Consider the following 21472-nt stretch of genomic DNA (forward strand, 5'->3'; position numbering starts at 1 on the left):
TCCCCGAGGTCCATCTAGGTCAGCGTTTTTCAACCGCTGTTCCGCGGCACACTAGAGATGTTGCCTGGTGTGCCGTAGGTGCAGACAAGAATTTTATAATTTTTCACTATTTTGTTTACTTAATATTTCATAATAAAGTAATTATAAAATACTTTCTTTGTGTTTATTTGATTCCTATTCAAGAGAATTACTTTATATATAGTCAATATAGGAACAGAGTTAAATTTTTTAACATTTTCTAATGGTGGTGTGCCTCGTGATTTTTTTCATGAAACAAGTGTGCCTTTGCCCAAAAAAGGTTGAAAAACACTGATCTAGGTGACAAGCACAGCCCCAGGTCCCCAGCTGGGAGGCCATGCTCCAGCAGGCCAAGGCCCGTGGCCAGCACAGATGTGTGCCAGTCTTGCCTGCCCATGCCAGGGTCTCAGAGGGCACAGGAGGGATCTGACCACAGGCACCAGGGGACATCACCCCCACCCCTGGGTCACCGAGGGTCTAATACTGGAGCCGTGGAGAGGCCTACCTCCCTGACCACAGCAATAGTGAGCAGGGGGTGACCTGTGTGGGAGGGGGCAGGAAAAGGACACACCCTGCAGGCAGCAGTTTGTGGAAATGTTTTAATTAGAGGATTCTTAGATACAGTGGTTAATCTATTGCCCACAATTCCTCACTAATTAGGCGCCTCATGCTGGGAACACAACTCTCTTCCCTTACAGTAGAAACAGAATGATCACATTTCAAGTTCTCCTGTTACAAGATTCACATCTTTGTTAAGCCAAGAACTGTGGCACAAAAGGACATTTCATTAGCCAAAGTCACGACAATGTGCTAGAAACATCGATTACTTTAGAATGCTTTAACTAGAAAATATATTGCATTTCCATATATATTAACCATATACATGTGTAACTATTACTAAGTGTAATTCAGTCATTACAAAATAAGACATTCTGGGAGGGGCTATACACATATGACCCACTGCACCCCCCGCATAAGACCCTCTGCATCAGAAATCATCATGAACATCAAACCGAGAGCTCAGAAACCCAACAGACGTCCAGCTAAGCAAGTGAACAAGGCACTGGGCCCTCGGGCCATGCTGTCGGCTGAGGGGGCCACATCTCTTAGGGTGAACTGAAGCACCCCTTCCTGGCTGACCAGCTCTCCTTGTGTTCCTCATCCCTTTGGGGACCATCCCCTCCTCAGTCTGTATGCCAGAACCACAGGCAGCCTGGTTCTGACAAGCTCCTTGGTGGGAGGGTGAGGCTGGTTGATACAGGGCCAGTTCTGGACCTCTGTACTTGTCAGCTCTGTGCTCACTGGGACCCAGAGGCCAGGTCCCCTTCTGTCACTTCCTGTCTTCACGTACGTACTTCCCCAGAGAACAGGACTCGGGACTCCTGGAAGATCCATCGTGGGCTCATGTTCCAGGGTTCTTTCTGAGGAGAGCAGCCTCCTTGGGCTACCAGGTTCAGAGCGTTTCAGGAAAACAGAAAGAACAAGCGACAGTGGCCCTCGGAGCTGCTGGCTGGGGGTGGCCCGGTGCCTGAGACTACCTGCACCCAGGGTGGGGACTAATGCAGTGAGCATGGAGGGCCAGGATGCTACATGCAGAGGCCCAAGGGCAGTGCCAGACGTGAGGCTACATGCCATGGCTCAGCCACCCTGGCCTGGGTTTAGGCATCTCCTCCTGATGGCTCAGGCAGAGTACGCTTTAGAAGAGTCTCGGCACAAATTCCAACGTGACCAGATCTGAACTCCAGTGCTCTGTAGCCCAAAGGCCCAGGTGGGGTGGACAGAAACCCCGGACACACATCAGCTCTGTACACAGCACTATTTACAAAGGACAGGTCAGGTGCCGCGCAGGACCCAGGAACAGGCAGCGAGACCTGCTAGGGCCGAAGGCGGTGCTCTGTGGGGCCTGCAGCTGTGGAAGGGGGGTGGGGAGACACCCCTGAGGCTGCCTCCTCATACTTTTAATGACAATAATGCAACAAAAACCTTTATATAAACAGTTTATTTACTCTAAACAGCAACACAGACAAAACGCCATATAAACACAAAGGAAGTGATGCGAAAACAAGAGGCTGGCTGACTTTGGATCTGAGGCTTATAGCAACACAACCCGGGTTCTGCGGAGAGAAGGACAGAGGCGCGAGGGAAGGGAACAGGCTGATTTCCTGTTCTTACAGCCAGCTGGAGGGTAGTGTAGCTCTGACAGGGGAAGCATGCCGCACCCGCGAGCAAAGGGAACTAGCTCCTCAGGGACTCATTGAAGTATAAAAGTTTATCATTTTACAGCAGTTGAAATACTGACATCAATATTAAAATAAAAGCAAGTTTTACATAACAATCAAAATACAAAAGACTGAAGGAAGAGACCCTGTATGAAAAACTGGGCATTCAGCAAGTGGAGAACTGTGTACCAGTGGCGGAAATGGAAAATGGCGCCCGCCCACCTCCCCTAGGTGACTAGTAATTGAATAGAGCAACGCTAGATCTGCAGATGTTGTAAACAAGTTCTTGCCAAACCAATCCCTTCCTTTTGATGTTGCCGCAGGTCGCTGCTTATGAGGGTGCAAACTTCTTGGCTTGTGCTCGAACCCTTTTCTCATATTCCACTCTGTTTTGGCTGAGGAGGTCAAGAGAGAGACAGGTTAGAATAGCTGGGCTGGAAGTTCAGTCTAACCAGTGACCAGCAGGTTTCTCCTGTTTGAAACAGCGTTAGTCATTCTGGAGAGAAAACATGGACTGCTCATCTAGTCTTCGATAACAGATAGACATCGGGTGGGTTTCCCCAGGGCACTCAGACCCGGTGTGAAGATGTGGAGGTGGGGCAGCCTTCGGTGGGCGGAGGGGACCTCGCTGGGACTGGTGTGAGATGAGCTGCCGAGGAAAGGGGGCTGGTGGGCACTGCCCCAGGCCAGGGGAGTGCAGCAAACCTGCCATCAGAGACAGCTGCCACCAGGGAGCACTGTGACCTTGAGGCCCTTGGGTACATGATATTTATGAACAGGGCTCCTTGACACCCCACGTCAGAGGTGTCATCACTGCTTCAGGGGCTGGTCAGGAACCCGCCTTGGAGCTCAGGCGCAGTGCATGCTCTCATATCCTAAGCAAGCCAGGCTCCTCCTAAGCTGTGCTCGCAGCAAGTATGGCCTCTCAGAGCACTGGTCCCTGCCCACGGCACAGGCCCCAGGGTTGAGGCACAGAGGAGCCAGCAGAATTTCTCTTAGCTCTGCCCAGTGCAGATGACAGGATCCAGTACCCCAGGCTTCCTCCCTAGTGTCTCTGGGCAAAGGCGGCAATGCCAGCACCAGGAGAGGCAGAAACTTGCCTGGAGCCTGCCCTGAGCTGGCACGGTGCCCAGGTGCACACAGTCCCAGGAGGCCAGTGTCAGCACCACGCCTGGCCGAGCGCCAAGAGTGAAGGCCAGAGGACAAGCTTCTACAGCCCAGGCCGTGCTGTGAGCAGTCTGCGCTCCTGTGCTTCCACCCTGGCCAAGGGCCCAGAACCCCAGGGTGGAGGCAGCTAGCTAGGAAAGCTCTGGAAGGAGCTGGAGGCAATAGCAGAGGCAGCCCAGTCCAGCCCTGCCATTTACCAAGCGAGGTCACAGGGTGTCTGCCCTAGAGCACCTGCCAGTATAGGACATGCCCTGTGACCTTGCGAAAACACAAGAAAAGAGGTCTGAAAAAAGAGAGTAAGCATATTTCACAAAAGGTGCTTTTAAACCAGATGCGTACAGGAGAAATGTCTCGTTCCTGTGAAGCAGTGTATGATGCCGTCTGGCACGTAAGGAGCCCGTAGTACAGAAAAGATGCTCCAATCCTGAGTAGGCACCAACTGGGAGCAGCCATTGGCACACAGCAGTAGCCCGCTGAGCCCATGCTGCAAGGCTGCAATACTACAACTAGACAGTGAGTGCCCTCGAGGCACACGCACAACGTACCACCCACTCTGCCACACACCCAGCCTGGCAGGCGCTCTCTAAGCCAGCAACAAGACACTGTGGCTGGGTGGGCCGTGTGACCAATCGCAATGGCTCAGCTCAAATACCAAGAACCCAAGTGGCCCTATCTACAGAGGCGCAGGCTGACATGGCCTAATGCAGACAGATGTTGCAGTGAAAACTACAGAGCATCCAGTTCAAAGGTCAAGATACGAGAACTCCTGAAGTTGCTCTTGCACAGCAGCCAAGTAAATCCAAGGCAGCTCCATTGGAATCACTTACAGCAGTGTTTCCCAAACTTCTGACATATGTGTCCCCCTTCTGTAATTTTCGTAACGCTGAGTACCCCTCGTACTCATGAGAACGTAGAATTAGGCGCAGCTAAGCCCCGTGCAGTGCATATCCCCACCAGACTCCGGTGCAACCCGTACCCCCACCAAACTCTTCCCGTACCTCTGGGGGGACGCGGACCACACTTTGGGAAACAGACTTACAGCAATTCCCCCGGCTGGGAGGAGAAACTCAGACCCTGCCCAGGAGTGGCTTTCCACTCCTGGCCACCAGGGGGTACCCCGGGCCAAAAGTGGGCTGGATCCAGGAACTTAAAGCCATTTGGGGGAAGGGAGGGGACACCTCTTGCAACCTGGTGTTTCTCTACAGCTCAGAGCTGCCTACCCATTGCAATTCCAGAAAGAGCCCCCTCCCGTCCACCCAGCCAGCCCCACGTACCAGACTTAGCTCCATTGCTCACACTAAAAAATACCAGGCCCTCTTTTCCAGAGCACCCAGGTGACCAAGAGCAAGTCGGAGCGCCACTTCCCTAGTGGATCATGCCCTTGGAGTTGCCATACCCAGGCTGGGCCCAAGGAGGGCAGAAGTGGGAGGTCGGTGGCCTCTTCCTCCACACCCTCCCTCTGAGCTGAAACAGGCTCCAGAGGCACAGGGTCTGACTGGCGATATCCCATGAGGGGCAAAGTAGTCCAACAGGAGCCCATGTCATCTGACTGTCTCCTGCCAACCCCCACCAACACGCTAACCACACCAGCCCTGTCCGCCCATTCTTACCACCACAGGCCCTCTGCACATGCAGCTCCTCCTCAGAAGCCGTCCTGGCCACCTTAGTCCCTCCTTTTCCGCACTGACCCCAGGTAAGCTGCAGGGTGAGCTGTGTGTAGGCCACCCTCCTAGGCTGCTGGGAGGGTCAGGACTACCCCCCACCCACAGCTCGCCTACTGCTCCCCTTCTATAGGCAGCCTAGATGGGACTTCTGGGGAAGGCCGTGCAAGCTGATGAGAGAGGTCACAGCAAGAGGGGCCAGATCACTAACCAGTAAATTGTGTAGGCCTCTGCTTGAGCTGGATCTTGAATATTTGGTTCATTTAGAAGTTCCTGTATTCCTAATAAGATCTGTGTAAGAGAGAAAAACAAAGCAAGGTGGGAGGTCAGCAGTTCAAAAGGCAAACTGGTCCTGAAGGAAGGCTGAGGCGAGGCCCTCAGGCTGCATACCTGCTTAATTGTGATGGCTGGCCTCCAGTCCTTGTCTTCCTCGAGGATGGACAAGCACACAGTGCCCGAAGGGTACACGTTCGGGTGAAATAACGGTGGTTCAAATTTGCCTAGACCACACGGAAAAAGGGAAATGTATTTTGGTGACAGCTGTCCTACAGGATAATGTCCTGATGAGCGCCCCTCCCCCCCCCCCCATCTCCCTGCACTTGGAACACCTGAACACCTTGCTGGTCATCAGGCATTTCCCAAAAACTGCTTACAAAAACAACACTGGCCACAAGGCAGGAGGAGGTGGGAGGAGATAGGAGAGGAGCAAGTGTGCCTTCCAATGGACTCAGATAGAGCCACATCACTCCCAGGACCTGCTTCAGGACAGTGAGAGTCAGAGCAGAGCCCCAGGCGGCCTCCCAGCCAGGCTGGACTCAGGAAGATGGGAAGGGGCAGGTGAGAGGTCCTAGGGAACCAGCCAAGGTCCTTCCAAATGAGAGTTTATTTTCTTTTTAAAAATTAATACATATTTCTTTGTCCTTTTTTCTGGCGTACTTTCTCTCTCGTTCAATTTAAACATTAATTTTACCTAGAAAAGTGTAGCAAGTCTAGTACAGCCTGATGAATTACAATCTACTAACATCAACAGCTTCTCAGAAAACTTCACAGATCGCCCACTCCCTTGGCTCAACTAAACCAACCTGCAACCCCTGAAAGGACGCCCTGAACTGTCTGCGCACAAACCACAGGCGGCTCTCCCCACTCTCACTCATGGTCACGTCCCTCACAGGCTGGCAGTTACTCCTGTTGCTGCACAGCGTCCACTGGGAGACCGGCCGCCCACGACTTGCCCACCTCACTGCAGGTGCACATTTGAGTGAATATGAACAAAGCTGTGATTGTTCCTGGATGTGAATTCTGGTGCACACGTGCATTTCCATGTGGAGATGTGGATCACAGGTGTCTTGTGTTGAATATGGACAGATACTGCCAGTTTCCAAAGTGGCTGTACCCACTTACAACTCACTGCTTCACAGTATTGCCAACACTTAGTGTATCAGCTTGGATTTTGGCCATTTTTTAAAAAAAATATATTTTTATTGATTCAAGAGAGGAAGGGGGCAGGAGAAAGATAAAAATATCAATGATGAGAGAGAATCAATGATTGGCTGCCTCCTGCACATTCCCTACTGGGGATCGAGCCTGCAACCTGAACATGTGCCTTTGACCAGAATCGAACCCAGGACCCAGGACCCTTTAGCCCACAGGCTGACACTCTATCCACTGAGCCAAACTGGCTGGGGCCCTGAGTCGGCCATTGGTAAATGAATGGCTCTAAGTTGTATTTCCATGATGACCTCTCAGGGGGAGCACCTTTCATTTACTGGGACAAACTGGCTACTTTTTGGGAGAAGTTCTTGTTCAAGTCTCTTGTACACTTTTCTATTGGGTTGTCTCATTGATTTATAAGAGCTCTTTACTTATTCTGGATACAAGCCTTCTGTCAATTACATGTCTTACAGATATCTCCTCCCACTATGACTCTGCATTTTTGCTTTTAATTGTACATTTGGTGAACACTAGTACCTAGTTTGAATTTTTTTAAAAAAATATATTTTTTATTGATCTCAGAGAGGATGGAGAGGAGAAAAACATCAACAACGAGAATCATTGATCAGCTGCCTCCTGCATGCCCCCTACTGAGGATCAAGCCCACAACCTGGGCATGTGTCCTTGGCTGGACTCTAACCTGGGACCCTTCAGTCCACAAGCTGATGCTCTATCCACTGAGCCAAACCAGGTAGGGCCCTAATTGGAATTTGATCTGATTTATCAATCTTGTTTCTTAGCTAAAAAAGTGTACCAATGATGAATACAAGCATTGCCTAAGCCCCTCAGCCCCACTTCCGTCTCTCCTGGCTTTCTTCCATACGAAGCCCCCTCCCAGCTCCTCACATCACTCACTGCATGGCCTGCTGACCTTCATAAAAGGACTCCAGCATAAGCTCCTGTGTCTGGCTCCTTCCACTCAACATCACCTTTGGGAGACTCATTCCTGCTGAGCACTTACAGCTCCCTCGTTCTTGCTGCTGCACTGATTTACCCTTTCTATTCTGAATGGACACTTGGGTTGTCTCCAGCTTTTAGCTTTTCAGACAGAGTTGTCATAAACATGCTTGTCCATGCCTTTTGGTGAACATGTGTATGCATTTCTACTGAATATTTACTTGAGTTGAACAGCTGGGTCCTAGGGTAGGGATAACTTTAGCTTCAGCAGACATGGCAAGTAGCTTTCCAAAGGAAATATTCAAAATTTACTCTTTCTCTAATGCACCTACGTGGGCTTCTGCTGCTCTGCAGCCTCAGTTATCTGCCTGTTCACTCTTTGGCTGTAACTGGTAATTTTCCGGTAATGAAGTTAGGCACCTCTTTTTGTGCTGATTGGCCAGGTGGACAACCTCTTGTCAAGGGGCTGTTCCATCAAATGGCTGCCTTTTTCTTATTGATTTGTAGAGGCTCTTGACATATACACTAATAAAAGAGAAATATGCAAATTGACCATCACTTTGCAACACCCACCAGCCAATCAGGAGTGGATATGCAAATTAACCCAACAAAGATGGTGGCAGCCATGCACCCCCACCCACCAAGCAGCTCTGAGCTGTCTGGGCAGGTCTGGGCAGAGCGGCTGGCTGGGCGGGGTGGGACACCTGCTATGAAGGGGAGGGCAGTGGGCTGAGGGAGCTACAGGAGCGCTGCTCAGGCTGGAGAGAAGACTGAAGGCCGCTGCCAGAGCCAAGGCCTGGGTTCCGGGTGCAGGAGAAAAACTGGTGACGGCAGCCAGGGGAAGGAAGGCCTATCACACGAATCTTTGTGCAACGGGCCTCTAGTATTCAATATAAGTATTGATACATAGATACAATTTTCTCCCCTCTTCACTATCAATGGTATCTTCTGGCGAAGAGATGGTCTTAGTTTCAGTGTAGTCCAATCCATCATTTCCCCCTCTGGGAGAAAAGCACTTTTTATGCTTTCCTGGTTAAGAAAGCTCTGCCTACCCAAGTCATGAAGACATCCTCCTGTCTTCCTCTAAAAGGTGCACTGTCCCATCCGCCTTCCCACTGGGCAACACAATCCACCTGGTCTATAGGGGGAAATTGAGTTCCCTATTCTCCCACTGGGACAGTCGGCTGTCCCAGTCTGTGCATTAGAAGACCACCCTCTCTCCGCATGCTTTGCAGTGTCTCTTCTCATAAGTCACTCCACTGTATAGTTTTTCTGGACTCTTTGCCATCTCAACTACTGTGTTTCCTTTGGAGGTCTCAACCAGATTCATGTCTTACATGTCCTGCTAACGGGTCTTGGTACTTTTTACCCCCTGAACCCCAACTTAAGATACACCATTCCCACCCCTGCCTAGAACTCCCAAGAGCCACAGCAAGTCTTGGCACTCTGCACTTCCTACAATTTATAGCTTGTGACAATTTCCACAAAAATTTGCTCGGATTCTGACTGGGATTACACTGAATTTGTAGATCAACTTGGAGAGACCTGACATCTTCATAACAGCGAGCCTCCTGATCAATAAACTCGGCCCATCTCTCCAGTTATTTGGGAATGAATGTCCTTCATTCTCTCAGAAATGGCTTAGTTTTCAGTATAGAGGTCTTAAATGTCTTTTATTGGGTTTACTCCTAGGTACCTGATGCTACTATAAAAGGTATAGCTTAGAAACTTTCACTTGCAGCCCTAGCTACACTGTATCACGAGCGGGAGAGATTTAGTGCCTTCCCCCCTCATCCTGAGTTTTTAAAAAATATATTTCATTGATTTTTTACAGAGAGGAAGGGAGAGGGATAGAGTTATAAACATCCATCAGCTGCCTCCTGCACACTTCCCCCTGGGGATGTGCCTGCAACCAAGGTACTATATGCCCTTGACCGGAAGCAAACCCGGGACCTTTCAGTCCGCAGGCCGACACTCTATCCACTGAGCCAAACTGGTTAGGGCTCATCCTGAGTTTTGCTAAACTGTATCACGATGGTCTACCTGTGGCCGTTTTAAACATGGCCTTGGCGTTTTCTTTCTGCTGCCTTCTCTGTTGGCTTAAGTGTGCTATCCATCCAGGCTGCAGATGCAGGCACAGAGTTGGGTGTGAAATTTTAACAGATGACAGGTTACAGCAAAAAGCCCCTTTTTTGGCCGTCCCCATGGGGCAGGCATGTTGTGGCCTCATCCCTGACCGGCACTGAGGTTCAGGAGCCTCACCTGGATCTCATCAACATTCATGCCAGGGTCTGGGAGCTTCCCAGTTGCAGAGTGAAGCCTGGAGACTTGGTCTGTTAGCTGCACCTCCCACCCTGGGGCTAGAAACATTCAGCTCCACAGTCAACCGTAAGGATCAGTGTGACGTGGCCACAGGGATCAGAGCAGCGGGGCCACCCTGTGTGGAGCAGAGTGTGAAATGACTGACACCCCGGAGGCCAGCTCTCTGAAGAGGACTCAGATCTCTGCTGGAGCATGATCAAAGCCAACCTTTGAGGACTTCGTTGTACTTACATTTCGGAGGTGAGGAAGGATAGTCATCTTTGAAGAGCATGCGTAGTTTAAACAAGCCTCCTTCCCAAGGGGTCTGTTGGAAATGAAGCTGTGATTAGATGTGCCGCCGCCTCTTACTGCAGGGGCCCAGGAGGAGAGGGGCAAGCTGCTGCTACACAGCCCCCAGTAACCTGCCCATAGCTCAACGACCCCACAACAGGGCTGGCAGGACCTCCATGAGCCCCAAGGGCCAATGGGAAGGAGTCCTCCCTGGAGAGGGCAGACAAGCGGCCCATGGCGGTCTGTACCTGAGCAGCCAGGTAAGGACTGAGTGAGCTCAATGCAGATCCCCTCCCCCAGGGCCCGCCTGTCCCTCGTCAGCCTCCAGCTCTTCAGTCCAACACTCCTTCCCAACTGGGAGGGAGCCGGCTACAGTCCACCAGCCTCACTCACCCTAAGATAAGGGGCCATGTATGGGTTCATTTGAAGCTGGGGTGTGTGCTGGGCCCTCAAGAGTCTCAGTTGAAGCAAACCCAGACCACATTTTCTTATGGACAAAGTCCTAATCCTGCTGGTTCAATGCAAGGGAAAGGAGTCAAGAAAACACCATGGCTGAGCATCGTGGATTCTCATGAGAGACTATGGAGGGGGAAGTGGAGCCAATGAGGCCTCAGCAAAACCCAAAAGCCTCAGAGGTCTTTCCTTCCCTTGGAGTCACGGGAAGAGCCATATGTTCGGCTGTTGGAGACGCTCACTCCCTAATGCCTCAAACGCACTGGTTCTAACTGGCCCAGATACACTCAGCGGAGCCAAGAAGGCACCACCTTGGAGGACTGGGCTGTGTGTGAAGGACATATGGGGCCCATGCAGCCATCATAGGTGGCCATGGATTTCTAACAGTTCAGGCTCACATACCCAGGAGTATTGCTGCCTGGGCTGCTCCAGTCTCAGGACATCCAGGATAAACCTGAAGGCCCGCATGGCACCTACAGCCCCTTCTCCAACCTTTGCTCCCAAAGATGCAGCAGGATCTGGGCCTACTAGCCCTGTTGCAGCTCAGATCCTTCATCCAGAAAAACTGCCGCGGGTGGTCGGGGTGGCACCACATGTCATACTAACCGTGTGCCACCATTTCATGTCCCCTGGCCTGTGTGATCATCACGGTATGCACTTTGAACCTAAGTCCTCCTGAAGGGTAGAAGTGTTCCCACAGTGCACCCCACACCCGAGCATGGTGCTTCTTACCCCTTTCTTCCCTGGAATGGCACACTCCCAGTTCATGAGGTTCATCGTGCCGTCGGGGTTTTTGGTTGGGACAGCCACAAAACCCTGAGAGAAAACCACACACAAGCACATCAGCTCTGTGGCAGCTCATCTTAGCTGCCCACAGGGCCCCTGTGCCTCCCACCCCCGTCAGGGAGAAGATCCACTGAGCTACACGAGGAAATGAAGCCTTCCTTACAAATGGGTGGTCTTTTCTCCAAGCTTTCCTCTCCTGGGCGAGTCTGCTGAGGGCGATCCCCGACATATTCAAAGTCCTAAAAGAGACAGCAGAAATGGGATCAGAAGGAAAACCTGGTTCCTTCAGCCCCTTCCATCACACCTGCCCAGTGAGCAGATTTGTTTCCAAGAAAAGCGGTAAAGTGAAGGCTCTCACATGGCCTGAGACCATGTATGCGCTTAGCAAGTGGCCCCTCCCAGTGTTTGGACAGGCATCAGGCCCCGACTCCGGCCTTCTACAGGCAGATCACCAGAGAGGCCTGGGCCTCCCGGACACCTCCATGTGGTGCCTCACTTGTCAGCGCCTAGCCCCGGGCTCCCCGGCACACCCTCAGGCTCCGTTACACGGTGACACAGAGGTTCAGAAAGGCGAAGCCACAGGCTTGGGTCTCAGAGCTGCTAGGTGCTGTGCAGGAAGGGATGCCGAGTCCTCCCAGCAAACACCCGGCACCCGTGCCCCACACACCCCACTTTAGTCACACCCAGCAGTGGGGGTCCAGCCCTACCATCATATACACAGAAAAAGCAGGATGGTGGGGGGAGGGATACCCAGAATGCCGGCTTGAGACCTGGGAAGGGCAGGGATGAAAAGCTTCCCCCTCCTGGTGCAGGGATGTGAGGTACTGTCAGGCCCCCAGCTCAGAAGCAGGGCTCAGAATCCAGATTCAGGCCTAGCCAGGATGACCCTTATTCGTGAAGACAACCAAGTGGAAAAGTGCACCAGAGCAGAGGGCAGCTCAGCTGCATTGTGGACAAGTCCAGAGACAGCTCACCTGGCCCTGCAGCCGACAGACCCACGTGACACCAGTGTCCCGGCTCTTTCCTCTGTCCCCTCCACTCATCCTGTCGCCCCACCCCGGCACTTCACAAACAACTGACGGATTCAGGCCCGTCTCCCATTTACGCTGGGAAAGGCAACAAAGGCGAAGCAGGCCAACAGAGCCCAGGAACTCCTCAGGAGCACCAGGCAGGAGCCAAAAGCCCTCAGCAGGCCTGGACCACACACTCTGAAGGCTTAGTGCCGTTAGCTGTTCAAACTAACAGCCTGGAGCCCTCAGGTAAAGCACATCTCCGGGCACACCAGACAGACTGCGGGGCAGTGAATCGCAGAGGTGACATGGTCACAAAACCTGCTGCAGAATTTGACCCCAAGTGTGCTTGTTGGAACTCAAAGTCCTGGAAACACTGAAGATACCTTGGATTAAGTCCATGCATTTACCATAAACAAGGCTCTCACAAGACAAGCGGTGACCGGCAGCTCCCCTCTCTACCCCTGCAGGGAAAGGCCCGGCCCAAGTGCCCGAGTACAATGTGGGGTGCCCTCCACAACAGGGCTCTCAGCCCCGCGTGCGAAAAGCACCCCTGCAGCAGGACACCGCTCGACAGCAGCCGGGCCTTCCTGCCCAGCCTCCACACAGGCCTGTTCCTGAGACAGGAATGGAGGTCCAGAAGAACCTGCCCCTTAAGACCGGAGCCTCAATGCAAACCCAGGTGCTCTTCTGACCAGTGGGTGCCAGGGCTACTTTCTCTCCTGCGCTTAGTAACTACTATTTCAACCTCCCCTCCCACCCACCTCACCACACCCTACCCCACCCCAGGCTGATCTACAACTCGCTCAGCAACTCAAATCTTGCCCTTCACCCCAGTATCCACATCACCTGGCTGTCCTGCCCACCCCCTCCCTCTCACCCCCAGGCTCAAGGCTGGCACTTTGGTGGATGAGGTGTTAGGTCAGCAGGCATCAAATGCGCACCCCAGGCCTGAGAGGCCACCATGGAATCGGGAACTCTGGAAGGGCCCCAGTGCTCTGGGTTTGGGGCAGCTCTTGAACCACCATTTTCCCAAGAAGCAGGCACAGAAGGAGGAGGGCTTGGGATTGCCACTGCAGAAAAGCAGTCGCCTCCAACCCCACCAAGGAACCCAGGTCTCGGAACCCAGTTACTATATAAACCGCCAGACCAACTGGATGTGGTACATTTTCAAGAAACAGGTATGCTTAGGTTATCACAAGAAAAGTGGGGGGGAAATCAAAGCCCTTCAGTCAAGGGCATCAGGTGACAGATGACCAATTTGGACTGTGGTCCCTACCTCCAGCACTGTGACTCCAGAACACACCTTTATCCGACCTCAAGATTAAGTCCAAAGTAGATTAATTCCAGGCTTGCACCAATAGAACTGCTCACTGCACCACACAACCCCAAGCTCTGGTCTGCCCATTTCTTCCCCAGGGGGTCTGACCATACCAGAGGTGAGAGCCTGACAGGATGCTGCCTGGGGTGTGGGTGTGGGCTCACAGGGGAGGAAGCGCTGGAGATGCAAACGGCGCGATGGGGAGGAGAGGCACTTGCTTTCCAATAGTGGCCAGGTGGCCAAGCAAGCACAGCCTCAGCAACCTGGCAGGAGACTGTTCCAGGGAGCACGGTCCTGGTGGGCCAGAGGAGAGCGGGAAGGGTAGGCCTGCATGAGGGACGTGAGAGCCTCCGGGTGGTGCGCAGAGGAGCAAACCAGCAGCTTCTGCCAGAAGTGGCAGTGACAGTGATGACTGACTGGGAGGCTTGAGTTGTAGCCCTGATGTGGAAAATTCGTCATTTCTCAGTTTCTCTAAGTCTTCCCCTCAACTGGTTCTAAATGGCACGTTAGCCACATCCCCACCTCCAGGTTCGAGGGCACAGCACATGCCAGCCTCCAAAGTACTGCCCCCTGCCCCCGGAGGGCAGGCCCCTCATCGCAGGCCATGGCAAAGCAGACAGCACAGGCGGGCAGGATGCTTCTGCTGAATTAACACAAAAGTTCAGTGACCAAAGACAAGCAGCCTGGTAAGCACTGTTTAAGTGAGGCATAAAACTGGCTTCTGAAGTCCAGGCCAGCTCTGGACACTGAGCAGCCATGGCTACCGTGCAGGGCCACACAATGCTCAGAGGGGCCGAGGCCAGCAGGGCGATCCCAAGCGCCTGCCTCCTGCTGACCCTGTGCCAGGACCCGCCTCTTCTCCAGGATGGAACAAAGCTGCACATGGAGACCCTGTCCTAGTGTCTCGCTGTGGCTGTCCCAGGCATGAAAGGTTAATAACGAGCGGCAGTTCCACGGAGTGCCAATGGACCAGGTCAGGCACTAACAAGATTCTTTCCACCATCAGGGCAAAGAGCTACAGGTGTTTACCTGCTGTGTCCCAGGCAGACCCGAGTCTTCAAGACCGTGCTTCCACTCCTGGTAGCCTTTCCCCGCTCAGGAGAAAGCAGCCAGTTTGTTACATTTTAATTACAAAACAGAAGCGCTCATTCAGAATCCCACTTAAAACTGACGCTGCCTTCCCCAACAGAGAGAAACATAAGGAGCAGCTAAGGCAGCAACTTGCAGATGCAAAGAAAAATATCTATGAACTACTGGAGACGGCTCTGGGACAAAGGCAGGGCTCGCCAGGCTTAGTGGGGAGGTCTGCCTTGAACCCTCGCTTCTCAGATCAGTTCTGCTGGCTGACAGCAGAGACTTCGGACCTACTCACTGGCTTCGCGAGCGCAGCAAGTCGTTCATCTCCCCCAACTTCAACTTCCTCGTCTGTAAATGGGCGATGGTACCCTGACCCCACAGGTGGCCCAGGTTGAAACAAACACAAACTCCCTCAGCGGGAAGGTATGCGCTTTGCCCAATGCAGCACTTCCTGTTCTTTCTCATCGAACCTCCCAGGATCCCAGGCTGTTTCGGAAGCAAGGTCCCAGACCCGGAGACTCACCAAAGACACAACAGCACGCACAATTCACCCCTCAACCACCCAAAAGGTCACAAGCAAGTCAGGACAAACTAGCACCTGTCTCCTTTGTCTGATGGGTATGTGCTCTATCCAAAGGTAACGATTCCTTACAGTTAGATCTATCTTCTTGAAAAAGAAACAAAGCTAACTTCGCAAACAGTACAGTAACTTTGCAAATCGTGGAGCTAAGCATGCTTTCACAATATACAAACCAAACCACTTAAAAAAAACTGATTTAGGAACGAATGCAAGCCGTGATCCTCCTCCCCTTCCTTTCCTCCTACTCACGAAAAGATCAGTTCCAAGCTCCCTTCGACGGGTACAAAGCAATCTTAAAAACAAAAGAAAACTCTCCCTCCAGCGAAGTGATGTTCAGGGTCCCACCAGCGGCAAGTGGAACTGTTTGGAGGCGCAAGAACACGCAGGCTGGTTTTGAATTTTAGGCATCATCCCCGCCTCCCCCACCCCCAATCCAACCAGCAATTTTGCAATCCAAGACTTTTAACTCTCGCTTGCTGGGCCTCTCGGCCCGGCTGGAGAGCGCCACAGGTTTGTGTGCGGACCCGTGACCCAGGAAACGCAGGTCCCTCCACGGAGGGAAAGCTCCTGTCAATGCCGCCTCGCTCCCCGGCCGCACCGCGAGCCCACGCCGGAGGGGACGCCAGCACTTCCACCAGGGAAAGCGACCGGAGCTCCGAGGCCGGGCCGACGCCGAGGCCGGGCCGGCTGGGTGGCGCCGTAGCCCGCAGCGTCAACAGCTCCCAGGCGGACGGTTCCCGGGCGCGGGGTCGGGGTCAGGTCGGGGGGCGCGCAGGAGGCGCGGGTGGGGGCCCAGGGGACCGTGGGTGGAGGAGCTCGGCCCGACGGCGGCGGAGGCTCGCGCCGCCGAGGCCTGGCCCCCGCCCCGCCGCCGCCGCACCCTGTGGGCCTTCCACCCGGGCTCACCTAGGGCGGCCGCGGCCCGGCGAGCGAGGCGGACGAAGCGGCGGCGACGGAGGCGGCGCGGCACTTCCTTTGTCTCGGGACTTCCCTCCCGAGCCCGCTCCGCGCGCAGCCCGAGCGCTCCGAGGACCCCGGCGCGGGCGGGGCGCGGGCGGGGCTTGCGGGGTCTGTCCGTCGCACGCCTATATCCTGGGCCGCCGCCGCCGCCCGGCGTCCCGAGCCGCCCTCGCCGCCGCATGCCACGTGCTGCCTGCGCCCCGCCGTCACGCGTCCGCGCCCCAGGCTCGCCCGGGGAGCCCAGCCGGGGGGCGGCTTTCCAGTCAGGCGGCGCCCCGGACACCTGTGCTCTTAAAGGAGCCGCGTCCACAATGTGAGGGAGTGTCTGCAAATTCCCCTTTGCGATGCGCGCGTCCACTCGAGGACACGCCGGTAAGCAGCGGGGGAAGGCGGAGACCGAGATCTCCAAGGGCTCCCCGGATGCCCCGCGAGCACCTTTCCGGGCACGAGTCCCTTTGGTCTCCTTAGGGCTAAGGCCCAGCGTTGTGGGACAGAGACCACCGAGGCCTAAGGAACCCCAGAAGCGTCGCAGCACGGTGGCGATCCTCCGCTTACGGCGCCCTGTGAAACCAGTTTTAATTGGCCAGTTTGGAGTGCTGGGTGGGGCGTATATCGAATCCGTCCAATGAGCTGACCCGGTACAAACGGCCCCGAGCGGGCCTGACCGACGGGAAGAGAAGTGCAGACACTCCCTAACTCTGGTGCTGGCCCAGAGGGAGGGGTTCCGGGGCTGCTGGCGGGCGGGGGAAGGGCCAGCTGGGAGGTACCTCCCCACACACCTTACCCCGCCCCCCCCAAAGCTGCAGCCACCCCTAGTCCCCGTGGGAACGCAGGCCCTCCCTGGCCCCGCAAGGCCCCTCCTAGTGGAGCCGCCCCCAGCCCCAGCCCAGCTCCCCATGCCAGCTTCGCTAGCCAAACCCCAGCTCTGGATGGGGAGAGGGCGCCTGATAGGCCAGCCTGCTCAGCCCGTCTGTGGGCGTTTTGGGATCAGGCAACAGTGGGGTGAGGAGGGCTTCTGGGCACAAGAGGCGGGGGTGGGGGCCCAGGACAGCGGAGGCTACTTCCTTTCACTCATTCTTCTTTTCTCTCTCCCTGCTTCCTTCCCCTAGACTAGAGTCTCCTATTTGGTCTGTGCTGACACTGTTGACCTCCCGGGACAGGGACCACAGGTCGAATACTCGATGTATAGCCCACATCTGGCCCAGTGCTCTTAGCAAATGCTGTGGATGAATTCCATGTGCTCTCAGCATTCCTGTTACTCTGGGGGAGTAAAATGAGGCTGGCGGTCTTGTGGGTGTGGTGGCTCTGCTGGGCTGAAGAGGGGGTTTGATAGGGTAATTCCTGATCAGCAGTGGCCCAGAGAGCGGGCCTGGTGGTAGTGACCAGGGTCTCAGGTGACAAAGCCAGAGGGCCTGACCCCCTTGAACAAAATGCGAGCATTCTGAATCCATTTGGAATCTGAGTCTCAATTCCAAAGGCGCTGCCCGCTTCTGGGGTTCCCTAGGCCGGGCCTGGGCTGGGGACGTGGCCTCCACCCTTCCCTTCAGCCAGGCAGCTGCAGTTGTCAATGTTGGGGTGCAGGATCCTCAGGGATTTGTGTGAGTCACCTGTTCTCGGGGCTCCCAGCTTTTAGTTCATCGGTGGTCCTGGAACTGGGCATTGTAACAGTCGCCCCAGGAGGACCTACTGCACAGCACATGGCTGCTGAGCTACGTTTGAAGAAAACAGCTTCCTGCTGAGGCATAAAGGCCTCTGGTTCCCCCTCTTTCTCATTCGGATTCCAGGAGGTTTGCACAGGCTGCATGGAGAATGCGCCCAGCAACTAGCAGTGGCCAGGTACAAGGTGGTGGCCATTGCTGGAGTAAAGAGGGGAGAACCAGGCCCACCTGAGCTCAGCTCAGCTCCGGGGGCAGAGAGAGGGTGGTGCTGACCAGGTGGGAGTGGCCTGGAGGGGTAATGGGGGTGTGGTCTGTGGCATGTGGCTGAGGAGGGCCAGGGCCAGATCCTGTGGGCCATGAGGAGTCATGGAAGGTTGTGGAGCCAGAGATACAAGACTATGACCTGGTTCCGTCTGTGGGTGGTGAGGGGATATTTGTGGCCCCTCAGCCCTGGTTGCTGAGTTCCAACCAGCAGAGAGAACTCCCATCCTGGTGGGAAGTAGTGTGAGGCCCAAAGGCCCCCACACTGGAAGGAGAGTGTTGGGACTGGTGGGAGGTGGAGGGAGCGTTTACCTGGAGGGTGGGTTGGAGGAGGGCAGAAGGCTACCTCAGATCTGGTGTCCTCAGCTCAGGAGCCTACTTTGAGCAGCCTGCACCCTGGCACACATGTTCTTTTTTATTTTTATTTTTATTTTTATTTTTTTTAAATATATTTTATTGATTTTTTACAGAGAGGAAGGGAGAGAGATAGAGAGCTAGAAACGTCGATGAGAGAGAAACATCCACCAGCTGCCTCCTGCACACCCCCTACCGGGGATGTGCCCACAACCAACGTACATGCCCCTGACCGGAATCGAACCTGGGACCCTTCAGTCCGCAGACCGATGCTCTACCACTGAGCCAAACCGGTTTCGGCTCTTTTTTATTTTTATTTTTATTGATTTCAGAGAGGAAGGGAGAGGGAGAGAGAGATAGAAACATCAATAACTTTAAGTAATATTTGTACATCAGTTTTTTAGTCACTGGCTTACGTTACTTTTATGTTTTCTAAAGAACTTATTTGGAAGTTTTTATAGATCATTGATTAAAAACTGAGATGTTAATACTTACTAAAATTTAATGTTTTAAAAATAATAATAACAATACAAAAGAAACACCAGCCCTGACCAGTTTGGCTCAATGGATAGAGCATTGGCCTGGGGACTCAAGGGTTTCAGGTTCAATTCTGGTCAAGGGCACATCCCCCCGTGTGTGTATGTGTGTGTGTGTGTGGGGGGGGAGGTGTGTTATACGAGGCAGTTGATCAATGTTTCTCTCTCATTGATGTTTCTGACTCTCTACCCCTCTTTCTTCTTCCCTGTAGAAAATCAATAAAATATATTTTAAAAAAGAAAAAGAAACACCAATGATGAGAGAGAATCATTGATTGGCCGCCTCCTGCATGCCCCCCACTGGGGATCAAGCCCACAACACAGACATGTGCCCTTAACCAGAATCGAACCTGGGCCCTTCAGTCCGCAGGTCAGAGCTCTATCCACTGAGCCAAACCAGCTACGGCTGCGGGCTGCGTGTATGTTCTTGGTGATGGCTTGATCATCCATTCACAGGTCAATTCACAGCATTTATCCAGCACTCATAGAAGCCTGCTGCTGTGTTGTAGATAAGCTACATGGCAGGGACCAGGGGCCACACCCACGAGCTGAGCGGCCCCTTGCTGACAGCCAGTGAGGAAGCTGGGACCTTGGGCCTTCAACAGCAAGGAGCTGAATGCTGTCACTCCCAGTGAGTTTGCAGAAGGTTCCTGAGCCTCAGGCGAGGCCTGGAGAATGCAACCCCAGACTTTCACTCCTAAGCCTGGGTTCCTGATGCACAGCACGTGTGGTCATAGATGTGCCTCTTTAAAAACTAAGTTTGTGGTGATTGGTTACCGGGTAATAGCTAACTAATACGCCTGGTTTAGACAGGGTGGTCAGGGAGGTCTGTGAGTGGGTGACCTCCAAACATCTGCTCCAGGGGCTGAATTAAAAAGGAACAAGATCTAGCCGAAACTGGTTTGGCTCAGCGGTAGAGCGTCGGTCTGCGGACTGAAAGGTCCCAGGTTCGATTCCGGTCAAGGGCATGTACATTGGTTGCTGGCATATCCCCGGCAGGGGTGTGCAAGAGGCAGCTGGTGGATGTTTCTCTCTCATCGACGTTTCTAGCTCTATCTCTCTCCCTTCCTCTCTGTAAAAAATCAATAAAATATATATTTTTTTAAAAAGGAACAAGATCTATATATACATATATATAAAAGTTGGACCTCTACCCGATACCATGTATAAAATTAACTCAACAGTCTAAACATCAGAGCCAAAACTATAAAACTCTTAGAAGAAAACATAGGAGAAGATTTTCATGACACTGGATTTGACAATAATTTCTTGGCTATGACACCAAAAGCATCGGCAGCTAAAGAAAAGAATAGATAAATTGGGCTTCATTAAAATAAAAAACGTGCATCAAAGGACACAACAGTTGTAAAAAGGGATCCCACAGAATGGAAGAAGGTATTTATAAATTACATATCTGATGAGGGGTTAATATCTGTACCATATAAAGAACCTCTTCAGCAAAAAACAAACAAACAGCCCAGTTCAAAAATGGGCAAAGAGCCTGAATAGACATTTCTCTAATGAAGATATACAAGTGGCCAACAAGCACATAAAAAGATGCTTAACGCCTTTAGTCATTCTGGAAATGCAAATCAAAGCCACCAAAAGATACTACTTCACACCCGTTAGGTGGTTATTCTATTTGAAGATGGAGAACAATGTACTGAAAGTTGGTGAAGATGTGGCGATACTAGAAGTCTGTGCATTGCTGGTGCTTACGTAAAATGGTGCAGCTACTGTGCAAAAGCTAGACTCATTTCCTGGAGCTTCCATCCTCAGAGGATCAAGAATCTCAACTTCCAGCTCTGGGGAGGGGGGTGCAGACTGCAAGGGGCCCCTGGGGGAGGCACTGGGCTCATGCCCGCTGTCCTCTCCCCGCAGCCTTCCTCTCCCCCATCCTAGCGTGGTGCCCTTGCTTCCTCCTGACTCCAGCTGCGCCTGGGACACACCCTGGGGCTCCGAGGGGCTCCCTGCCCTGCAGCCCAGCCTGGCCAGGCCGAGCCGTTCACAAGGGGCTCCTGTGTAGCAGTGACTTGGCTGTGACTCTGGTCCCACTGCCACCCTTCCAGGAGGCTCTTTTGCAAGCTCCCCAGGGCAGGGTTACCCCTCACCCCATACTTGGCTCCTCAGCCAGGGCCTGACCCCACAGGGCACATTCTGGTGGTCCCAAGCGGGATGCTGGGGTTGAGTGAAGGTATCACGCACCCCCAATCTGTGCACGTGTGAAGCTGGTCAGCTGGCCTCGACCTTGCTCAATCCCATCCGCTGGGTGGTTCCTACATTAGACCGGAGGGAGGAGCAAAGGCTGGGGTGGGCTCTGTCTGCCTGTGCCATCACTCATGGGTTCAGTGCTTCTCCAGGCCCCCAACGAGAAAGGAAGATGGTCGTTGAATGCCATCATTGCCAACTGCCAGGTGAAGTCACCAGAGAG

General features: G+C 53.4%; 1 protein-coding gene across 1 annotated transcript; it reads right to left on the bottom strand.

Annotated features, from left to right (window-relative positions):
- Nucleotides 1-603: 603 nt before the first annotated feature.
- Nucleotides 604-16330, bottom strand: UBE2I (ubiquitin conjugating enzyme E2 I). Its single transcript, XM_084882105.1, has 7 exons — nucleotides 16179-16330; nucleotides 11448-11523; nucleotides 11231-11314; nucleotides 10007-10079; nucleotides 5456-5565; nucleotides 5277-5356; nucleotides 604-2632 (listed from the first exon to the last, which is right to left on the bottom strand). The coding sequence occupies exons 2-7, from the start codon at nucleotides 11511-11513 to the stop codon at nucleotides 2569-2571; spliced, it is 477 nt and encodes a 158-aa protein (XP_084738231.1). The 5' UTR covers nucleotides 11514-11523; nucleotides 16179-16330; the 3' UTR covers nucleotides 604-2568.
- Nucleotides 16331-21472: the final 5142 nt, after the last annotated feature.

The sequence above is a fragment of the Pipistrellus hanaki genome (genome assembly GCF_964339955.1).
Source record: "Pipistrellus hanaki genome assembly, chromosome: 4".
Taxonomy (NCBI): domain Eukaryota; kingdom Metazoa; phylum Chordata; class Mammalia; order Chiroptera; family Vespertilionidae; genus Pipistrellus; species Pipistrellus hanaki.

Excerpts from the sequence above, each read along its gene's own strand:
- UBE2I (XM_084882105.1), bottom strand. The coding sequence starts at position 11,513 with ATGTCGGGGATCGCCCTCAGCAGACTCGCCCAGGAGAGGAAAGCTTGG. Across the intron at positions 11,315-11,447 it reads GGAGAAAAGACCACCCATTT|GGTTTTGTGGCTGTCCCAAC; the intron begins GTAAGGAAGGCT and ends GTTTTCTCTCAG. Across the intron at positions 10,080-11,230 it reads CCATTCCAGGGAAGAAAGGG|ACCCCTTGGGAAGGAGGCTT; the intron begins GTAAGAAGCACC and ends CATTTCCAACAG.